The sequence below is a fragment of the Hermetia illucens genome, chromosome 1 (genome assembly GCF_905115235.1).
Source record: "Hermetia illucens chromosome 1, iHerIll2.2.curated.20191125, whole genome shotgun sequence".
NCBI lineage: Eukaryota > Metazoa > Arthropoda > Insecta > Diptera > Stratiomyidae > Hermetia > Hermetia illucens.
The window spans coordinates 62,945,597-62,966,519 of record NC_051849.1 but is presented as its reverse complement, the minus strand read 5'-3'; the positions used below and the strand labels follow the sequence as shown (position 1 = coordinate 62,966,519).

Below are 20,923 nucleotides of genomic sequence, written 5' to 3'. Positions count from 1 at the left end.
TTCCGTTAGTGGATGTGATGCTACCCGTCGCAATTGGAGGACATCGGCACCAAAGATCTGATGCCTGATGCGTCCATAGGCGGGGCATTCACATAGGAAATGCTCCGTGGATTCCGCTTCCTCATTACAGGAGGGACACGTATCATCTTCGGTAATTCCTATTCTGAACATATGCCCAGCTAGTGAATTATGGCCTGTCAGAATGCCCACAATACACCTGCAAGTCCTCCTGCTTTTCGACAGGATAAACTTTGCGGTACGTATGTTGGGTTCTGGCAGGAAAAGTTTGGTGTGTCTACTGATACCCCAATTGCTGGCTCCGGTCCCGGCATAGGGGAGATTGACCCCTCTTTCGCTAAAGCGTCCGAGATTTCATTTCCCTCTATGCCACAGTGACCAAGTACCCAGAGTAGTTCCACCGTATTGAATCTAGACATAGAGTTCAAACGGTTTCTGCATTCCTGAACGATTTTCGAGGTAATCAAAGGACTGCTCAATGCCCTCAGTGCAGCTTGACTGTCACTGCAGATTGCGATGCGCCTGCCCTTCAACCGCTCGTCAATCACCCAGTTTGCCACCCTTAGGATCGCATAAACTTCGGCTTGAAAAACCGTTGCATATTGTCCCAAAGGAAAAGCCCACTTCTAAACCCATACTGGCGCTGGGATCATTGCTGCTTTCGACGATGGGTAACAGTCTACTGTCCTGTATGAAGTTGCCAGATCTCCCATTAGACGCATCCTTTCATGGGGATAAGGGAACGTTCGGTGGATAGGTCATGGGCAGGCACATGAACGCATCAGAAGATGTGCGTGCATGGGCATGCTTATGCATAGACTGGGTAGGTGGGAAGAAAACTCCCAAACTGAGTGAGTGAGTTCATCAAGAAGAGAATATCCACCAAAATATTAGGGCTCTGATATGTGGCATTGACTTGTCTTATATTAAGGCGGTGGAGAAGAAAAACTCCCGAGCGTCATGTGGCAAAGTCACGCGCGAAACGCAGGTAATGCCCTCTCAACATAAGGTAAGTGAGAATGCGGGCAAGAGGAGTAGGGATACTGAAGAAAGCTCCGCCGGCAAAAGTTCCGGGTAGTTCTTCGAGTATGACCCCAACTTTGACAAAAAGGGAAGAGTCTACAGCTCGTAAACCCGAACAATGGACAAACCTGGACGTCAAAAAGAGGCAGAAGGAAGAAAAGGGCTAAATGAGGTTGATACAAATCAACCTCAACCACTGCGAGGCAGCTCAAGAATCGCTGTCGCGAACCATTCGAGAGCCGAAGGTGGATGTGGCGGTAATCTGTGAACCTTACCGGAATTAGCTGCTATACTTCTAGTGCAGCATCAGCGCAGTATGAGGCGATGCTGGACAGCTTGGTGTTGGATGCTAGAAACCGCTGCCCCAAAATCACTGCAGCGATTTCAACGAGTGAGCCTTAAACTAAGGAAGTCGAGTGATTAGCACCAGGGGCCAAATCCTGCTTGAAAACTTCGCGGAGCTTACATCGTACTAGCCAATGTTGGATGCGTTCGAACCTTCCGGTGCAGGGGGCTAGGCTCAATCGTCGATCGGACTTATCTCAGTGCCTCGTAGGCAAGAGAGATGATCTGGCGTATGTCTCCACAATCCCCGATGTGATCAGGGAGGAACTACGAGAGATTTGTGAACGAATTGGAGATAATAAAGCTCCAGGATTAGATGGGAGTCCGAACAAAGCCCAGAACTTGGCTGCTAAAATCAATCCCGCATGGTTCACATTTGAACACATTTGATTCATTGAATCGTGCATGGTGGAAGGAGTGTTTCCCGCCAGTGAAAAAGGCAAAGGTCTTTTAAACACTTTGGGAAAGATGTTGGAGAGAGTGATATACAACAGGATGCTTCCGTTCGTCGAGTTATCGTAACGGCAGTATGGCGCACGGTCCTTGGTCGATGCAATAGCAATGGTCGTGGACCTGACTCAGGAAACTGCGTGGTAGTGATGCTGGATGTCAGGAATGCGTCTAACTTGGCCAACTATCGATGAATTAAGGGCACACCGGTTAAACTGGGTGTCCCTGGTTACTTCGCTAGGATAATCGAGAGTTATTTCTCGAGGAAACTTTTTTGTTGCGAGCCGGACGACTGATCGAAGGACAGCAGGTATTCCGCAAGGCTTCGTACTGGAGCCTCTGCTGTGGCACATAATGTATGATGGAGTGCTTGGCAACATTGTTTGGTTTTGCAGACGACCTAGCAGTGGTAATAGTTCCGAAACAGCCCCAGCTTCAAGCGGCACATGGATTATGTGCGCAAAAAGGCAGCAAAGGCTAGTTTATCTCTGGCAAGAATGATGCCTAATATTGGGGGGCCAAAATCTACTCGCCGGCTGCTTATTGCAGTAGTGGTGAAAACCATCCAACTATACACGGCTCCTGTCTGGGCGTGCGAACTGGATAACATACTGAACCAGGGAAGAGTAAGTTCGACATACCAGTCAATCGTTCTGACGGTGTGCAATCCATATAGGACAGTATCCGAAGAGGCAGTGTATGTCATCACCTACCACAGCTCCTTACAGGACACAGTGAATAAAGGAAGTGCTAGACCCCAGGACCCGGAGCTTGCTATGTTAAATTATGCGAGATTCACGATTGAAAGAGGGACGTTAAATGATGCCTTAGTGAAGTTATCGAACCCCAGCATTTTGTGGCGGAAAGTACGACGGACACGAGACCTGGTAATGCTGGTGTAAACCAGAGCCCTCCTCGCAAAGTAATACTTTACGGTGGTTCCGCGGGGATATGGGCAAAGAAGTGTGAGTGGTTTTAGTGGTTGCTCCAACTTGGCGCCAACACCATATTTGCTCTTTCTACTAGGCAGGGATTATTCCTCCTTTTAGGCACACCTCGAAGGTGTTGGCGGAAATGTCGGGGCTAGTTTGCACTGCGAGCTTCAAAGCCCTGTTGGGGCTGCTATCCAAATCATGGGCCTCATTGTCCAGGATCCTACCATATATTCCCTGCAGCTTTTTCGCTATAACTGGAGATATCACACACTCGTTGACCGTCTGTTGTCGATACGATTCCTCTCGATCGTGGCTACTGCGTTTTCCCCTAAACCTCTGGTAAAATCTACTTGCTCGAAAACATGGTTGAGTAATCTGGGTGACTATTTCTATGGCCGCACAATTAAGGGATACATTAGGCTAAAACGTCGCAAAGAACGTCTCCTCCTCGAAGCCGGAACTCTGTAAGAGCTCTTTTTGGAGATCGATTCACCCTTGATCTGCATGCACATTTCCCGGTAGTCACTGTGAGTGTAATCCTCACTAACTTGTTAAGCAACTCTTCTTACTAAAGTAGCGTTCACGTGTGTCAGGCCCACTATAGACGCAAGACCTTTCCTCTGAAAGTGTAGGAGATCCTAACATTTGCAAGTACCACTGGCACATTCGTTCTGACGAAGTCTTCCTGCGGGTGCTCCATTAATTCCTGGAAGACTTGTTCGCTGCAAGCCCATCGAGCTGTTTGATTCTTGGTCCAAGTGTCACCACCGTGGTCTTGACACGGCTCACTAATTATAGACACATGGATATCTTTCTTGCGATGGTTTGCGGGTGTAGATCCGCCGTCGCTTGGCAGTGGGTGATTTTGATTTATATCAGTAGGCTGCTGATGGCGGCTTGTTTTTCACTGTAGCGTCTCCGTAGCCACTTCCCCGGGTTCTCCTCTCCTGAGTTTAAAGTGGGCTTACTTTTTCGTCCCATGCCTTCCCTCCTCTTGCCTTGCCATAACCCGATGCTACTAATCATGGTCCTTATATCCTAATGAATATTCTAGCGTACCTTGGTAAATTCCCGAAGCTGCAAGATTTTATCCTCCAGTATGATAAAGGCAGCTCCTGATTGGTCGCTACGTCTTACGTCGCTCGGATATTTAAGCGTCATAGTTTCCTCTTTCCCGTATACCGCTATATTCTCCCTCTTGAGAATAGAATTTTCATTCGTAAGGGTGATTATCTACGAAGAATCAAACTTCTTTTGAACGGGTCCGTAAATGGAGCTAGTTCTACTCCCTCCCGTGAGCTTGTAACATTTGATGCCACAGGAGCTAAGGTTCACATTATACGATACGGATTTCCGAAGTCCTGTACTGCAACTTTCTTTCTATTGTTCTCCTCCGTGTTCGGCTTCATTTTTGGGTATTCTTTACATTGAACATTTTCCTGTATCCTGTACAGTTGAGTAACAGATGCCTTCTTCTTTTTCAAAAATTTAAACATTACAATATATGCATATATATGATACATGTAGTTGGGATGAACCCCATTTACGGCATAATACGTAAAATATATCTATGTCACATTATGAGAGGGTCTTGTAAAGTCATGCAATAAAACGTATCCTCCCTAGAACTGGTGATTCCTAAAGGTGACAAAAGCAAATCAACAGAAATAGCTTTTGACAATGTCATTAGCACAGTTGAGCGGTCGTTACACTATAAGCAATATGCCCTAACTGGATTCCTTTCAACGTTATTAACAAATACATCAGGGAAACTCTAACCAGAATAGGATTAGAGAGATACTTGCATTGGATAGTATCCATGCTAAGAGCCATTATAGACCATTCTGATCTGGACGGCAACCACTTGACCAGGGATCACAGATGTACGCTCCAGAGTGGGCGTCCTCTCTCCGATGCTCTGGTTGATAGTGATGGATGTAATTATACGGATACTGGACACTAGCGGGGTGAAGGTTGTGACTTATGCCGAATTTGTTGTCAGGGATGTTTTCCTTTGTTATGAAATCCAACCAAAACGAAACTGATGCTATTTACCACTAAAACAAGGGTACCTGAATTCCACCCTCCGCGGCTAAATGGAAGTTTGCCTCTCTCCTCTAATGTAAAGTACCTTGGTATGATTTTTGATTTGACGTTCAATTGAAGATCAAATATAGAACTTCTACACTTGCAAGAGGACATTTGTAAGGAAACGGGATTTCCGACTAGGAATTTTTCTTTGGAAGTACGCACCCTTTTTAATGTACGGATCTGTTGTGTGGTGGCCAACATTAAGCAAAAATACGAACCACGCTTAATAGGGTTCACAGAACTTGCCCGGTGGATGTTCTCAATGTATTATACTTCTATACCTCCTCCCTCTGGACCCTCTTTTAAATACGCTGTAGCGTACAATGCTACCAAACTTCGTGAGTCGAGGACTCTGTTTTTAGCAGTCTCTCGGTAGGCGCAGTCGAATGTGGCTGTGGACTACCACTTCAGCTCCAGCTAGTGCCTAGTGTATATAGGCTGTCGTGCTCTCCTTGCCTTTCCAAAGCAGTCAGGACCTTAGGAGTTTGTGGCATCAAAACAACGCATCGCTCCTTAAAGCCGCCATTGACACCTAGCTGATTACCTACCTTATTAATGTTGATGTTAATGGCTCCTTCCGGCAAAATAAATCTATGGGGAACAATTGAAGAATTAAGAGAAAGAAGAAAACGTTTGCCTAAATTTATTTTCTTTAATTTATTGAATCTAACAAAAGTATTGCAGCACACGCTTATCATACACAATTTAACTTATAATATGTCCTTACATCAAAAAAGACCAATCAATTCGTTCATTACGATAATCCACTTGGTGACGGCGATTCTGATTTATTATCACTACTGCTAACTGGCTCTACAAAACACAGGGGGGTTGCATAATACGGTGGAAACAAGGAATACGGTGGTATCCCAGGAGTCAAATAAGGGCTTGTGTAAATTCCTTGTCGCTGAGCAATTTTTAGGCGTGATGTTAATTGTTTCTTCCATTTAGTACGACGGTTTTGGAACCAGGTCTTGATCTGAACTTCAGTCAGATTGAGGCATTTGGAAAGCTCCATACGTTTACTAACGCTCAAATATTTGTCCTGTTTGAATTCGTTCTCCAGACGTTCCAATTGTTTTGCACTGTATGCTTGTCTGGGCTTGCGATCGACACCAGGTTTTCGGAAACGCTTGCCGCTTGGCTTTGGTACTAGAATGAAATAATAGAAAGGAATAAATGTAGAATTATTTGTTATCGGGGTAGAGAATCTTCCATAAAAGAACTCTGTTCAGGCATAAAAGAACCTAACGTTCCTGTGCAAGCATTGGTTTGTTTGATCACTTAATAAATGCATATTTTTAATCAAGTTTAAATAAAGGAATTTACTGTAATCTTCCAACCTGTGCCTTGTTTGCTATTAAGACTCTTAAATCGATAATTTCCACGGAGAATCACTAGGAGCAGAAAAATATCTCCTTGGTCTGTGTTTACTTTATCCAGTTTACATGTTCCTCAAATATTGAGAATAAGGGAGAACATAAAGGTGTTAAAAATAAACTAGTGCTTTCCACACAATCAGGACATGGTCTAGTCATTCTGAACAGGAATATTATTACCTGGTTCAGCGGACCTTCATCTTCCGCTGAAATATTTATGAAGTTAGGATCAGCTCAGCCAAAACGTTTAAGGAAGACACTTCATATGTCTCTATTTGGAAGCCTGTCGTAAAGAGCATATTGACAGAAATTAGATTCTATTCAAATTTCCATTGACATGGACATGTTGATCACAATCCTCTTCAGCTAAACGTGACAATTGATAGGCAAATATCAAGTGAGTCGTTTTCGAGTAAGACATCATATGAATGGTCATTTGCATAGTCTGCATCGAACTTTTTGAGATAATTCATTTATTATCCCTGGAAGACTGTGAAATGTGCATTAACGTTCTTTACACGCACTATTTATCTTTATGGTTCGAGCTCGGACAAATGTGAATGTTATTACGATTATTTACTGAAGGTGACCATATGAGAGCTAATCGCCATCCAGACATTTTCTGCTCTAACACAAATTGACGTTGAAGGTGTTCCAAAAGGTGTTAAGTGATTCCATCATATCATAATTTGCTTATATATTTGCGTTAGTAATATTCATCAATAAAATCAGTGCAACACACAAGTAAGTACGGAGGTGTACTCGGAGCCATTAGCAATGCAAATCTAGCTCGTTTCTACGTAAAGTCATTGCCTTGCTTTTAAATGAGCTAATGCCAGTTCTACTGCTTCATTATTTTATCAATTAGATAGCCGCAAAATTATGGGCAAATATCGAATTTATTACGGTTAAATACTTGGTAATCGTGCATATGCAAATTATCTAAATTAATAGTTGCAATTATGTAAGCGTGGGCCAAATCGATTAGGCAATTACAAATGTGTATAAGATTCCGAAAGGGAAGTGAACGGAAATACTTTCTGCTGGAAACGTGTCCGGATTTTTCAATTTGGAAGCCTGAACTTATGAATTTTCATTTTCTTTTATTATTGGACAGAAATCTACGAATATATGTATCAGTTTCATCAACGTTATCATCAACGATGCAACAACCGGCGTCCGGTCTAGGCCCGCCGATTTTGCGTGGACGTTTAGAAATTCAATATCCCTAGCAGTTGCCTGACGTCCTTGGTCCATCTGGAGCAAAGTCAGCAAGATGCCACTCCTATAGACTTTCTGGGCTGGATCATTTCCACCCATATGGATCTGGTGCCCTACCCACCGCAACCCATTGAGTTGGATTTTATCCACAGCGAAACGATCGTAATCGTCATCGTCGTTGAGGCACTATGTCCCTACCTCCAAAAGTCTCGACAATTCGATCGCGTCCTCCAATTTCACATTATCGGGAGCGTATGTGACTTCTGGAATCAGCTAGTATAGATCAAGCCTTACTGACATTGGTAGAGGTTTGTACCTGAGAGCACACTCGTTCCTGACTATTTCGGTGCGCTCCCTCGCACACGATACGCTGGTACCACTTCGATGGGGAAAAGACAGAAAAGTTGAGAATTTGGTAGGGAAGGAAGAAAAGTTGCGTTCACTCACCGCAGTGCCCTTCCGAGGAGGTGTCAAGGGCTGAAATATCCAAGGAAACGATGGTATATACACGGCCAACTAGTCGGTAGTCTCGCAAAGTTATGCGGCTACCGATCCCGCCACGGCAATTCCAGTACCTTGCAATGCTCCAGTTCCGGATAGAAGCCCAGAGGAAATCGTTGAAACTGGAGCGATAGTTTTGGACACAAAACGATTGGGAGCGCAATCGACTATCCTTGCTAGAGCCGTTTGCAGCTTTTTTCCAGAGGAACGTCTGAAAAGACGCGAAAAATGAACGGATGGAATTGGAAGAATTCCTGGACAGCATTTCTTTCTACAAGTGGATATGGACAACAACAGCAAAGGCACGAAAAGCAGAATCAACCGTACTTCCTGCTAAGCGCACCATAGGCGTCAAACGGGGCGCACTTTGTCATCTGCAGAGCAAACTGCGGAAAAAGCGGGAAGAGGAAGACAGATCTGAAGGATCTATCTAGGTAGTCTCAAAAAAATTAAGGCAATAGGAAGCAATACGCCACGCCATTAGAAAACCGTTTGCTATAGTCAGGTTGGGTACAAATAAAAGGAAAAGGCGAGAAAACGAGGGAGGAGTAACCCGCCAGCTCCGCTTAATAAACTAACGTAAGTCAAGACCCTTGCGGAAGTTCTCAGTGTGATCTGCTATAAGTTCAAGCCGAAGGTAGAAGAACAGAAGTGTCCTCTACACTGAAAACGAAGGGCGGAGGAATCCACGTTGAATTATAATAGTTCAAAATACGACAAAAAAGGAATGTTATATCTTCTTCTTTTTCTTCAGACAATCAATACTCTGGTTTCAAATCAAAAACCTGCATGCTCTCTGGAAATGTGAGATCTTAACTGTCTTCCAGAAAATATCGAAGTTGAAAGGACTATCACGCGTGAATGTCTGGATAGGTACCACCTTTGTTAATCGAAGCAGAAACTCACTGTGGTGGAAGTTACCTAGCTAGGAAACTTTTTAACAGCAGGAAAATCAGAATTACTTGTGTAGTATGTAGGATAAGACATCGGGTAGCTCCCACCAAGTATTACCGGTGCGTAGATTCTGGAGGCTCGTCTACACCCAGCCGGGGATCAGACAGTAGAGCAGCATGCCGCAGATACGGACAGGTTCGTCAGAAAGCGAACACTTGCAAAGAAAAGAAGAGTTGCGTTCTTCACAGGGATAGTAAATGTTACACATATTGCCGCCTCGTGCGGTGTTCAGTATTCACAACGGGCCTGGAAAGGGCTAAGATGTGATTAACATGATCCGCATCCTACAGATCAACGCAAGAATGCAACTGCTCGGAGGTTGCTAGCGCAGTTCGATGCGAAGGTAAAAGCTGATCAAATGCTAATCAGCAAACAGTACTTAAAATCGAAACATCTCGACTTGTCAAGTACCGCTGCCATCGGGGTTTGGGACGGCACCTGACTTCGCTTCTTGCCCAAACCTGAGCAGTTGCAGTCTAGCACAGGATGAGGCGATGTTGGACTTTCAGGTCAAGCTTAATACTCTGAAGCACGCTGTTCTGGACTTGGGGAGACGAATCCTGGTTGAGATGATTTCAATGCAGGGCACTTGAATGGGACATACCTCACCCAGACTCCAGAGAAAAATGGATCTTGAAAATAGCCACAGAAACGCGGCTCGTATTGCTACAGCCCACAATTATGCCACCGTTCCGGCGCCGAGGCTGCGACGGAAGCCTCTCCGACCTAACCATGAATCATGTGAATCACTGATGGCGTTGGTAAACGGATGGTGAGTTCTGGAAGACTTCGCGATAAGCAATTATGAATACATCGCGTTCGAAGTGGTTGACCCTATCTCTCAATGTGCAATAGTTCAGCGCTTCCTCTACAGGTGGAATATCGCAAGATTCGTCGAAGTTCTTCGAAAAAACAAAGTCGCGCTGAAGACACTGAAATGGTGTGGCACTGGCTAAATTTGGCTATGAACCTGATAACAACAGAGTGTCATAAAGTTTGCTATTTGCGCCATAATGGCAAAATACAATTCAGCTAAAAGGATACCACAGTGCAATGAACAAAAACAAACATCGTACTGGCAGGAGCTAGTCATCTCTTAGATATGACTTCTATCGGTGGATACATATGCTCTTGCGACCATCAAGGCAGACACAGTTGTGGCAGTGATTAAGGAAGTGATTCCCATTGTTCTCCTTGGTAAAGAACTTAAACTTATCTACATTTACAAGGGAGAAGACTCAAGGGAAGTGGTTCCTCAAGAAGAACGGCACAATACATTAAAGATTAGCAACTCTCTTAGTAAAATCAGTCAACTCACTGATGAACTGATGAGCCGAAGGCACGGTGAAATTAATTATCTTCTTACCTAGTGCCTAAGGGTTCATGGAAGTTTTCAGTCTTATTTGCACAGCATTAGTAAGGCATTATCTCCTGACTTTGAGTTCTGCAATGACGCTAGTCATATATTATGTCTTGTGGAAGGTGGGATGGTATTCACCAGCAACTCTATGCCAATACCGGAGAGCATTTTCCGAACAACATTATCAAAAACATGCACCACTCTTCCCTACTTAGTAGGAGGAAGAGTAGGAGGGCTAAGCTAGAAAAGTAAGATGTTACTTCTCCTTTATAACATTTATTATATGGAATGACAGAAGTGAGAAATGGAAAAATATTGTGCTAGATAGGGATAAAATGCAACGAAAAAATTATCAAATAAGTTCACTCTACAACAAAGAAACAGGGCGGAGTTGGTGTGTCGGAATTCGGTGGCAAACGAGAACAAGTCGGGAAACCGGAAGCTGGACGCTTCAGGTACGAAAGGTTTTGTGTATTTCTTAGTACGTAACACGTAATATATCCATATATTATGTGAGAGTATCCACTTTCGGGTGATATTGACATTCATAGTCTTCAATTTTCAAAGAAGCAACAAATTTGAGGTATTATAACTTTGTTAGTAATAGTGCAATTTCCACCAAACTTGGTAAGATCATGCTCTATATTATAGCCTATATCAGTGCAAAATTTCATGGTACTAGGATGAACACAAGGGGGGTTTCCAACCAATTACAAAAAATTGTAGTAATATACTATTATTAACTTTATTTAAACAGATATCGGCATGGAAGGTATTTCGGAGCCCAGGCACCATATAGTGGCAGCCTCCTGATTTTTTTCAGATTTTTCGGTTTGGTAGTTTCTGAGAATGGCCCCCTTAAAGAAGTGATCACTTTCAACCCCCCGCGCTCCCCACCCTTCCAACGAATGTCAAAACTAAGATCGGCTTTGAAAAGTACTAATCGAGACCTTTAATTTGATACCTCACATGACTATATTTGATGAAAAAAAAATTTACACCCTCCTTTTGCATGTATGGAGACCCCCCCTTAAATTTGATGTAAAAAGATGTAATTCGCTGCATGCGTGAGCGTTCACAGTTCCCACCTTTCTACCAAATTTGGTGCCAATCGCTACAACCGTCTCCGAGAAAAATGCGTGTGACGGACAGACAGACAGACATACAGACAGACAGTCAGACAGACTGACGGACAGACAGACAGACAGACAGTAAACCGATTTTAATAAGGTTTTGTGTTTACACAAAACCTTAAAAAGGGCTAGGGAGAATTAGATTCTTCTTGAATGGAATTTTAATATTTCACTCGAATTTCAATTATTCTCGTTAATTATGACGTCAGCATCTTATTTGTATGGCTTAGGATGCTGTTAATTAGCACGAAATTGATAAGTTTGAACTGCTATAACTTTCCCAATAATAGTTGGATTTTCATGAAACTTGGCATGTGTATCCACGAAGCTGTCCTCTATGTCGGTGCAAAATTTAGTACACTTAGGATGAACTTAAGGAGAGTTTTTTATTCTATTTCTAAAAGTTGATAATATACTATTAGTAAATTTTTTGAGCAGATACCGGAATGGGACATCTCTCGAAGATTAGATTTCACATAAGTGTTTTACAAAAAACCTTAAAAAGGGCTGCAGATAAATAGATTCTTCATAAATGTGACTTTAATATTCCACTCGAATGTCAATTATCCCGGGTAATTATGACGTCAGCATCTGATTTGCATGGCTTTGGAAGCAGTAAACTCCAGCGAAATTGCTAAGTTTGAACTGCTATAACTTTGGCGTTAATTACCTGATTTCCATGAAATTTAGCACATATATACAAAATATTATCCTCTATGCTGGTACGAAATTCGGAAGTCCTAGGATGAATTTAAGGGGGGTTTTCAGTAAATTTCTAAAAAGTAGTAATATACTATTAGTAAGTTTATTTAAGCAGATATCGGAATGGGACATATTTTGAGGCCTAGATTTCATCTAGGCGCACCACCCTGATTTTTTTCGGATTTTTGGGTTGGGTAGTTTCCGAAAATGAGTCCTGTCTCACTTCAAGTGCGTACATTTTGACTCATTACTCACGCACTTTGCAATTTATTTCAAAACTAATGTCAGTCAGGAAAGTACAAATCGAGACCTTCCATTTGATACCCTGTACAACTATATCCGGTGAAAAAATTTTTGAATCCCCCCTTTGCATGTATGGGGGGGCCCCCTTTAACCTCCACCTAAATTTATGCCACTCGCTGTATGCGTGGGATTTCATAGTTCCCATCTGTCCACCAAATTTCGTTCGGATCGGTTTAGCCGTTTTGGAGAAAAATGCGTGTGACAGACAGACAGACATTGAATCGATTTTAATAAGGTTTTGTTTTACACAAAACCTTAAAAGCGAAGACTACAATATCGATGAATGGATTTGTAAAATTTTGAGCAGTTGGTCATTTTTCACTAAATACTTTTTGTGCAATATTGCTACATTCGGGAACAAACTCTGCTTGTCATTGATAAAATACTCATCTGTTCTAGTTGTCACGCTCCTTATCTTCTATCGAAAGTCAAGCTCTTGATATTGAGCACAAAAGACCCCACTAACTTTATAAAGGTTGACATTACAATGCACGGCATCTAATATCAATGCTTGCTTCCGTTCATCATGACTTTCTTAAAGACGTTATAGACTTTATACACCTCAAAGAAACGATTTTTTTTACATTTTTCCAAAGAAAATATTTTCAGGAATACAGTCTTTAAATTTTAGAAAGATTCAGGCCTTATTATTATACGTCGTTATGATTGATTAATGCAAGCACACTACACGCGGTTCTGCATAGTCTTTATCACAACAGATATTCGGGTGATAAATAAAAACTATATGATACCATAATGTCGAATTTCGAAACAGGGTCTTGACCTCACAATGCTGCTTAACCGATGTTTTGAACACTAGTAACACTTTGAATTAGGGAGTAAAAACATCAGGCAAAAAAGCTTACTACGACAACGATTTCTGCGAAAATACTGCATGAATTTTTACCACTTATGTACAATACTCTTATATAGTTATCATTTAAACCACGGTTATGCCATATTTTCTATTTTTTTTTTTAAACTAAAAATCACAAAAAAATTGAATTTCATAATTTAATATTAAGCTGGCCACTTGGTTATTATTATTATATAAAACCATAATTATCATTTACATGCTAGCCACTGCTTAGTAAACCTACTAAACTTTTTTAAAATTTGTTTTGCCCAACCATTTATTAATTCAGAATAGACTGGCCTGGAAAATACCACCATTTTGTAAAAGAAAAAATAATTCAATGGAGGAAAATTGTGTATTTTATTAAAAAAATTACATCCATATTTACTTCTTGTAGTAAATTCTCAAAAATATTTTCGAGTAGGTCAGTTTTTTGGGTGTATAAGGGTGGGGGGAGGGGTTGTGTATAGCTAAGGGGTATTAGCTGTTACTCTCATCATCTCTGGGATCACATCTCTCACAAGTAAAATATTAAAACATTAAAACATACTTACTTTGCAATCCTAGAACATAATTTGCATGCGGTGGGGGTTTCGAATGTAATCCAATCCAATTTGCGTATACAAGGCCGGGGTGACTATTTGGGAACTGTAAACCAGATACGGAATATGGTAGCGTAGGTGTGATGGGATGCACTTTTGGTTGAGCAATATGCTCTACGCTGGTGAGGTTGTTCATCATATGCGATGTCTTATTGCTAAGTAGCTCGAGGACATTAGGTGCAGTTGCTGGAATTGGAATAAAATAACGATTAGATAATATGTTTCTATTTATTGAAATACTAATATCAAAATTATCGAGTGATCCATATAAAAGTATCTGGAACCTTAACGACATTTTGACAAGCAATCTTTACAAATAAAAAGGAGATACATTCTTTTTTACCACTTCAAATCTATCTATAATCTTCATCGTGTTCAAAGTGAACAATAAATTCATGAAAACAACCCATCTTAAGGATTTGAGGAACATACTACCCCGACAGGGAAGTTGTAAAGTTATTTGAATTGGGTGCTTATCACTTTGTCTATTCATAGCTTTGTAAATATTCATCAAAAGACTCAATCTCTTATCAGCTCAATCAACAACATATTTTTAGATAAATAGGATAGGGTTCTGAAATTTAAAGTTTTTATCCATTATGACTCGACGGAGGTCATCATTCCCGAAATGGAAACAGTTTCTAGGATAATACTCGGGCACTTTCCTTCCAGTCTAGGCCTGCCTTAATAAGGAACTCCAAACACCTCGAGATCCACCGACCAAATGCACCCAATTACGCGACAACTGGCCGTTACGAGCGGCGTAGAAAAATGGAATTGCACCTAGAACACGATTTACAAAGCGGCCTACGTAGTCCTCGTTGGTCACCATCGGTTATTCCCCCATACTATGAAAATTTTTCAGCGCATTCTTGACAACCGCATTCATAACATCGTTCAAATAATTGTGGGCCAAGCCTAGCACTCCGAAACTACTAACGTATTGCACGCTGGTTACATATCGACCAACACCGTAAGAAGCATTACCCTCTCTACATTGCATTTCTGAATCTAGAGAAGGCATTTAACACTGCGCCACATAAACTTATTTTGTTATCAAGTCATGTGCTGGTGCTAAATTGCCCCATCACAATCCGGATAGTAAAACTCGAACTGAGGTATGTATATCAACTCGCTTCGCGTCTCTGTGAGCGTTCATCAAGGAAACGCCCTATCGCCATTCCTCCTTGTTCTTGTCATGGACACTGTCGCGCGGGACATCCTCCAAAAAGCTCATCCAAAAGTGGAATGATCATCAAATGCATCACAATCTGAGATTGAATCTGAAGAAAATATAACTTTTCAGGACCAACCCCAATGAAACGGGCACTAGCATTGTCAGTGACAGCGACCTAGCGAGAACTGTGCAATTTAAGTATCTTAGATCAATGTTGTTAGCTAATAGTGAACATTACGAAATTGCTTCATGCATCAACGCAACTTGGATGATATGGCGTTCCATAAATCGTTTTTTTTTATGGTCGACGCATTAACGAACTTTTCAATATCTAAAATTTATCGTTTTCCGCTGTCATCCTCTATGGCTCGGAGTAGTGCCCGACTATAACAGATAAAGGACAACACCACACCACGTGGTTGTGAAGACAAAGATGTCGCATTGAACCAGTGACATAACACGCGATGATCTCATCCAAAATCAGGACATCCACTATCGATGTGTGGTTGTACCGATTGTGAGAAAATTGCGAGAGCGGCTTATTCGATCGTATGGATATGCAAGTGACGCTGACGAGAACTCGCTTGCTAAGATTGGTCACCGAAATCGATGGAAAATGACCAAGGGGCCCGTCGAAACTGCGATGAATCCGAATAAATGATGATTTTGAGAGCCCTTCGACTCCAGCTAGATCAGACCTTTGAGAGAGGAAAATGACGTAGCCGATCAAAACGAGCCGATTCTGGTTTTGCACGCATCCGCTATGCATTCCAATGAGACGAATTCGTAATAGAAGTGTGCGTAATAATCAAACCGAATAAGAAAGCCTCAGCATTCATGAAATAATATAGATGTAGGTATAGCTCCGCCATATTATTATATTTACATAAAATGTTTGTCCCATGGACAGGTAAACGAGGAGGTATTGGGGCAGTGTATTTAGTACTATCAGAAAAAAAAGATAAATAATATATATGATAGTTGGAGTTACTTGTATTCCTCCTGTTACTTCTCTAGTGGAATATGTGTGGATGCCCCTGTCTCTTCGCTATTATTATCAATTTCCCCCAACTTTGTTTCCAGTAAGAGTGTACTGCGGTTGTTCAGACTGACGAGTCGCAGTGGAAATACTTCGAGCAGATTTCGATGGCAGAATTTTCCGATCCTCCATTCTGCTGATATTTAACTGTTTCAAAAAAAAGATGTGGTGTCCGGCTGAATGTTCAATTATTCTCCCATATCCTGACGATTTTTTAATGTGTTCTTCGCTACCGCATTCGCACGCACGAATTACCGTAAACCAATCCGGGTATTCAAGAACTACGACAGTACTGACACAATAAACGCGGTTACTAATAGAGAAACATCGTGAGAAGCATCGCCCTCTTTCTACTGCCCTCCTGCATTTAGAGAAGAGGAATGACCGCATACATGATCGATATAGAGTTTCACCCAGAGAAATTGCAAGGCAGACAACTTCAGTGGAATGGAAATGAAAACTCACTAGCCAAGGTTGGACAGAACATCAGCCTCGAGAGAAAACAACTCAAAGGCTGACCGAAACATCATGGCTTAATATATTTGATAGTGATTTGAGAGACTATCATATAAAGCCTATTACCGAGAAAAGTGCACACTTCAGGAGCCGATCCAGCTGCGGAACGGAACAGAAAGAGAAGAAGAATTAAAAAATTTGTTATCCTTCATAAAGTGTGGTAAACCCTTATTTAAATACCCTTAACTATTTATATAGGAATGTTCAATGCAAACTCAAAAGTTAGCCACGGAAACCTTACAAGAAAGAAAAGTGAAAGATAACCAGAAAGTTTGATTACCGGCCTAAAGACTAAGTTGTCACAGGGGTTAAGACGTAGTCGGAAATGATGAATTCTGGACACCTGGTACCACCCCCTCAGATTCAAATGGATTTGTTTTGCAAAAGATGATCTGCCTAAGTCCAGTTACTCTGCCTGTCGAATAATATAAAGCCATGGCTGACCTCCCAAGGTGCCCTATATAAATAACCTTAAGCCAAACAAAGTTAAATCTTCAAGAACAAACGTTAAGGTAGAGGACAACCCTGAGTTCTTGGCAATCAAACAAATGGTGCCAATTGCTACCGGGTAAAACACTGCCCTCAAGCAATCTATAACACAATCTATAACACTCTCTAGCGATAAAGTTGAAGCAGTCATTAGAGCCACGCAACCATGACTGAGATAATAGCAGGCTATAAAGCTAAATTCTAATCTAAAAAGCCTGATAGGGATAACTAGCAGATCCTTAACTTATGCAATTAATCGCATAGATTTTGTAGATCAGGATGAGATTCTGACGTTATTTTGAGCATTTTCCGTTTAAAGGAATACTAGATCGGTTATATATTCTCATATATTCTCAAGCGGCTGCTTCGCTGCAGACAGTATGCTTATAAGAAAGTCAGATTCACAGAGACAGCACTACATGACTTGACAAAAAATTGACACTATCTGAAAAGGAGTTTTTGTGTGTTCATCGATGTCGGAAGGGCTTTCAATTGTATCTCGTTAACAGCAGTTTCTGGCACGGTAAGATAGTACTGAATCGATCTACCATTTATCAGTTCAACTTTTCTCATTCGGGAATAAAAGATGATTCCCATTGTATATTAGTCGGTAGCAAGTCAATCTGTGCATCCTTAGAAGCTTCCTAATGACAGGAGTTCTCTGTCCTTTGCTATGGCCTTCGGTAAGAGCAGCTTGCTATAGCTTTTGGGGAGAGCAGACATTTTCCAAAAGAAAACCACAATCAACGCTAGAAAGACTGGTCCAATTATGTTCAGTAGAGGTGTTAAGCCTTGCAAATAAATGGTACTCACTTTATCGTGGATTGAAATTCAAATAGTGCAAATAGATAAATATCTAGCAATCTATAATATCTTGACTCCAAGCTTACATCAAAACACCACATCCGAGAACAATGCCAGGATTTGTGTAGATGGCTCTAAAACTGTAGGACCATGATAGGTAAAATTTGGCAGCATTCTCTTTTGGTGGCGGATAACTTTGCTGATAGCAGAAAGCTACTAGGACAAATTGAAAGTTTCTGTTGCTTTGCATTACAGGAGCAATGGGAACGAAACCGTCCGCGGCTGTCAGAACTTTTCTCCATTCATATAAAAGAAGCCAGCAACGCAGACATATTGGGTCCTCTAAATTGGCGCTTTGGCCTTTGAGAAAATATATTCTACCATAATCATCAAAAGGTAAGAATAATCGGCAGGGTGAGGTTCTCTTATGTAAAGAAAATATTTTCGAAAAACTCAAATATGAAAATAGCTCCTGGGAGAAATGACAACCATATTCCAGCCGGAGATATACTCCTTTCCACTGACAGTAGAAAAACTTCTACCCGCCATTCAAATCTGTTCCCGACCTCCACCGTATAAAGCCAGTTGATAGGTAAAAAACCGAAAGAGAAAACATGAAAAAGTATAGCTTCTAACGAGACACTATTTCCTGAACAATCGCCTAGAGAAAAGGTGATAGTGGGCTTGCCGATTTATAAGTAATTTAGAGAAGTTAAGAAGGCGGGAGGCAGCCAGTATTTAGGCCCTTTTTCTCACCCTTAAGAAGAAAATACCTTGAGATGATCATCTAAAACGACGAATCGGAACACTCCACCTTAGTGGACGTCTTCAGATTCGTAAAGACTTGCAAGTGTCAAACAATGCAAACTGAATAAACGACAGTATATATAATGGGCTAAAGATAACACATTCAATGGCCCTAGTGAACAAAATTCTAGCAAAATAACATCCTTAAAATTAAATACCCCTAGTGGGAAGAATGATTCTTACAACTAGAACTAAATACGGAACGGGTAATTTTCTTAATGGATTAAAAGAAAAAACTAGTGACAATAAACAGTTTACTATGCACTAAATGAGTACTTATGCCACAGAGATGTCCTTAAACTATGACAATAATAGACTTCTATATAAAAACAAGTTTGCGAAATCTACTTTCCCGTAAAACTGGATGTACCCTAATTGAAAATAAATAGTTCAATATTCGTTACAGATCCAAATATCAATAATTTTTATTGCTTGTTAATTGAATTGAATTAAAAGGAGTAAACTATATATAATCAGGGGGAAAAATGTATCGAACTTGCCAGATAAAAAAAGAAATATTTTGGAGACCTCATAACAATGATTGAATAAAAGGAAATCGAAAAAAGATAAAAAGTGAAAATCAAACTTTAGTAACTGAACTATTGTATGTAACTATTGCATTTATTATAATTAATTTCTGTATAATTTGCATTTTCAACAACTCCTGGTTGGTCTTCCACAATCTGGAAATACTTACAAGTCCCACAAACAGAAGCAGGTGAAATTGCAACAGGACGAAATGGATAGGTAAACTCTGAACTTGATTTTGGTATTGTCTGAGAAGTCACATCACTTGAGCCACTATCACTTCTTTTCATCTTAGAGGCATCCAATCCCAAAATACCGTCTATCGTGAAGGTCTTATTTTTTACCGATGCCTTCTTCGACGCGTCTTTCTCACAGTCACTTTCAACCCTTTCACTTGCCACTTTTCTCGAAAATCTGCACTTTGAATCTTCATTACTGTCCTCGTCACAAATTATATCAGTATCGTTCGTATCAGAACTGTTATCCGAAATTGAAACTTCCCGGGTCATATCCATTTTAGACAAGGTTTCACTTCCCTTTTCTGTTAAACATCCGACACGTTACCTATAAAGAACTAACCGCAAATGATGCTTTCATGCGTGAACTGTCCATCATAAGATAACGATTATAACTTGCGGGAGATTTTCACACCTTTTAGCTGTCGAGAGCAACATACTTCATCTTTGCGGAAGATGGTTTACGCCCCTAATTCACACCTCCAGCATCCCTGGACCATTCAGATCATCTTCTCCCACAGTGAGAGTTAATAGAGCGTCGAATTGTTGCGTTGCGAATGCTCCAAAATGGTTGGAAAGCAGATTGGGGTGGTTTGGTGGTTTGAGGAAATTGTCGAGGGGCGGTGATTTGAAATGGGAAAATTCAGATTCATTTCTGCTGTAATATGGACGAAGTGTTTGGTAATTGGTTGATGGAAGTTAAAGGAAATTAGCATCATATTAACATGTGACTCAAAACCAGGTGCTCGTCTCAATTTAGTTTTTTTTCATGGGGAGGTTGTAGAAAGGAAGGTTGAAGTGAGCGGTGGTACTTAATTGAATGTCACGCGTATTTGCTTTGTGGTGAGAGCAATACCAAAGCAAAGATTACATTCGAAAAATGCCTTCGATTAATTTTTGTGGGTATGTACTATAGGTAGTATATATGTACATTTCTTGGATAGAGAAGCAAACAAAATACAATGAGATGTAAACTTGTGAAGTATAAAAAAATATTAGAACTGATGCTTTTTTCCAATTCAATATTTAATTAAATTTGCTCCAGAGTTTTGACTATTTTCTTTTACTATTTCACCATTTTCATGCAAACTGTTGCTGAACACTAAAATTTAGGGTTTTTGTCGCTTGGTCAATGCAAGGACAACTGGGCGAGATTCTACTAAATATTCACTAATTCAAAACTCTAAATTAATCTATCTGAATCTGCATCTATATAAAAGTAACTATCATCATCATAAACGGTGCAATAACCGGTATCCGGTCTAGGCATCCTAGTTTTGCGCCGAGGTCCCCCCAATTGGATATCCCTAAAAGCGTCGGCTTCTTTTTTTACCGTATATATTGCCCTTATACACAGTGTCAGAAAAAAGTATTTGCATTTCATCCAAAAGTAGTAAAGAAGGTATAGCATTGCAAGGGTATTCGAATTCTTAATTGCCTTTTTACTCAAAAAC

General features: G+C 40.9%; 1 protein-coding gene across 1 annotated transcript; it reads right to left on the bottom strand.

The window, feature by feature from the left end:
* Nucleotides 1-5,589: 5,589 nt before the first annotated feature.
* Nucleotides 5,590-19,802, bottom strand: LOC119661745 (homeobox protein EMX2). The gene is made up of 3 exons (XM_038071211.1): nucleotides 19,403-19,802; nucleotides 13,826-14,059; nucleotides 5,590-6,014 (listed from the first exon to the last, which is right to left on the bottom strand). The coding sequence occupies exons 1-3, from the start codon at nucleotides 19,746-19,748 to the stop codon at nucleotides 5,617-5,619; spliced, it is 978 nt and encodes a 325-aa protein (XP_037927139.1). The 5' UTR covers nucleotides 19,749-19,802; the 3' UTR covers nucleotides 5,590-5,616.
* Nucleotides 19,803-20,923: the final 1,121 nt, after the last annotated feature.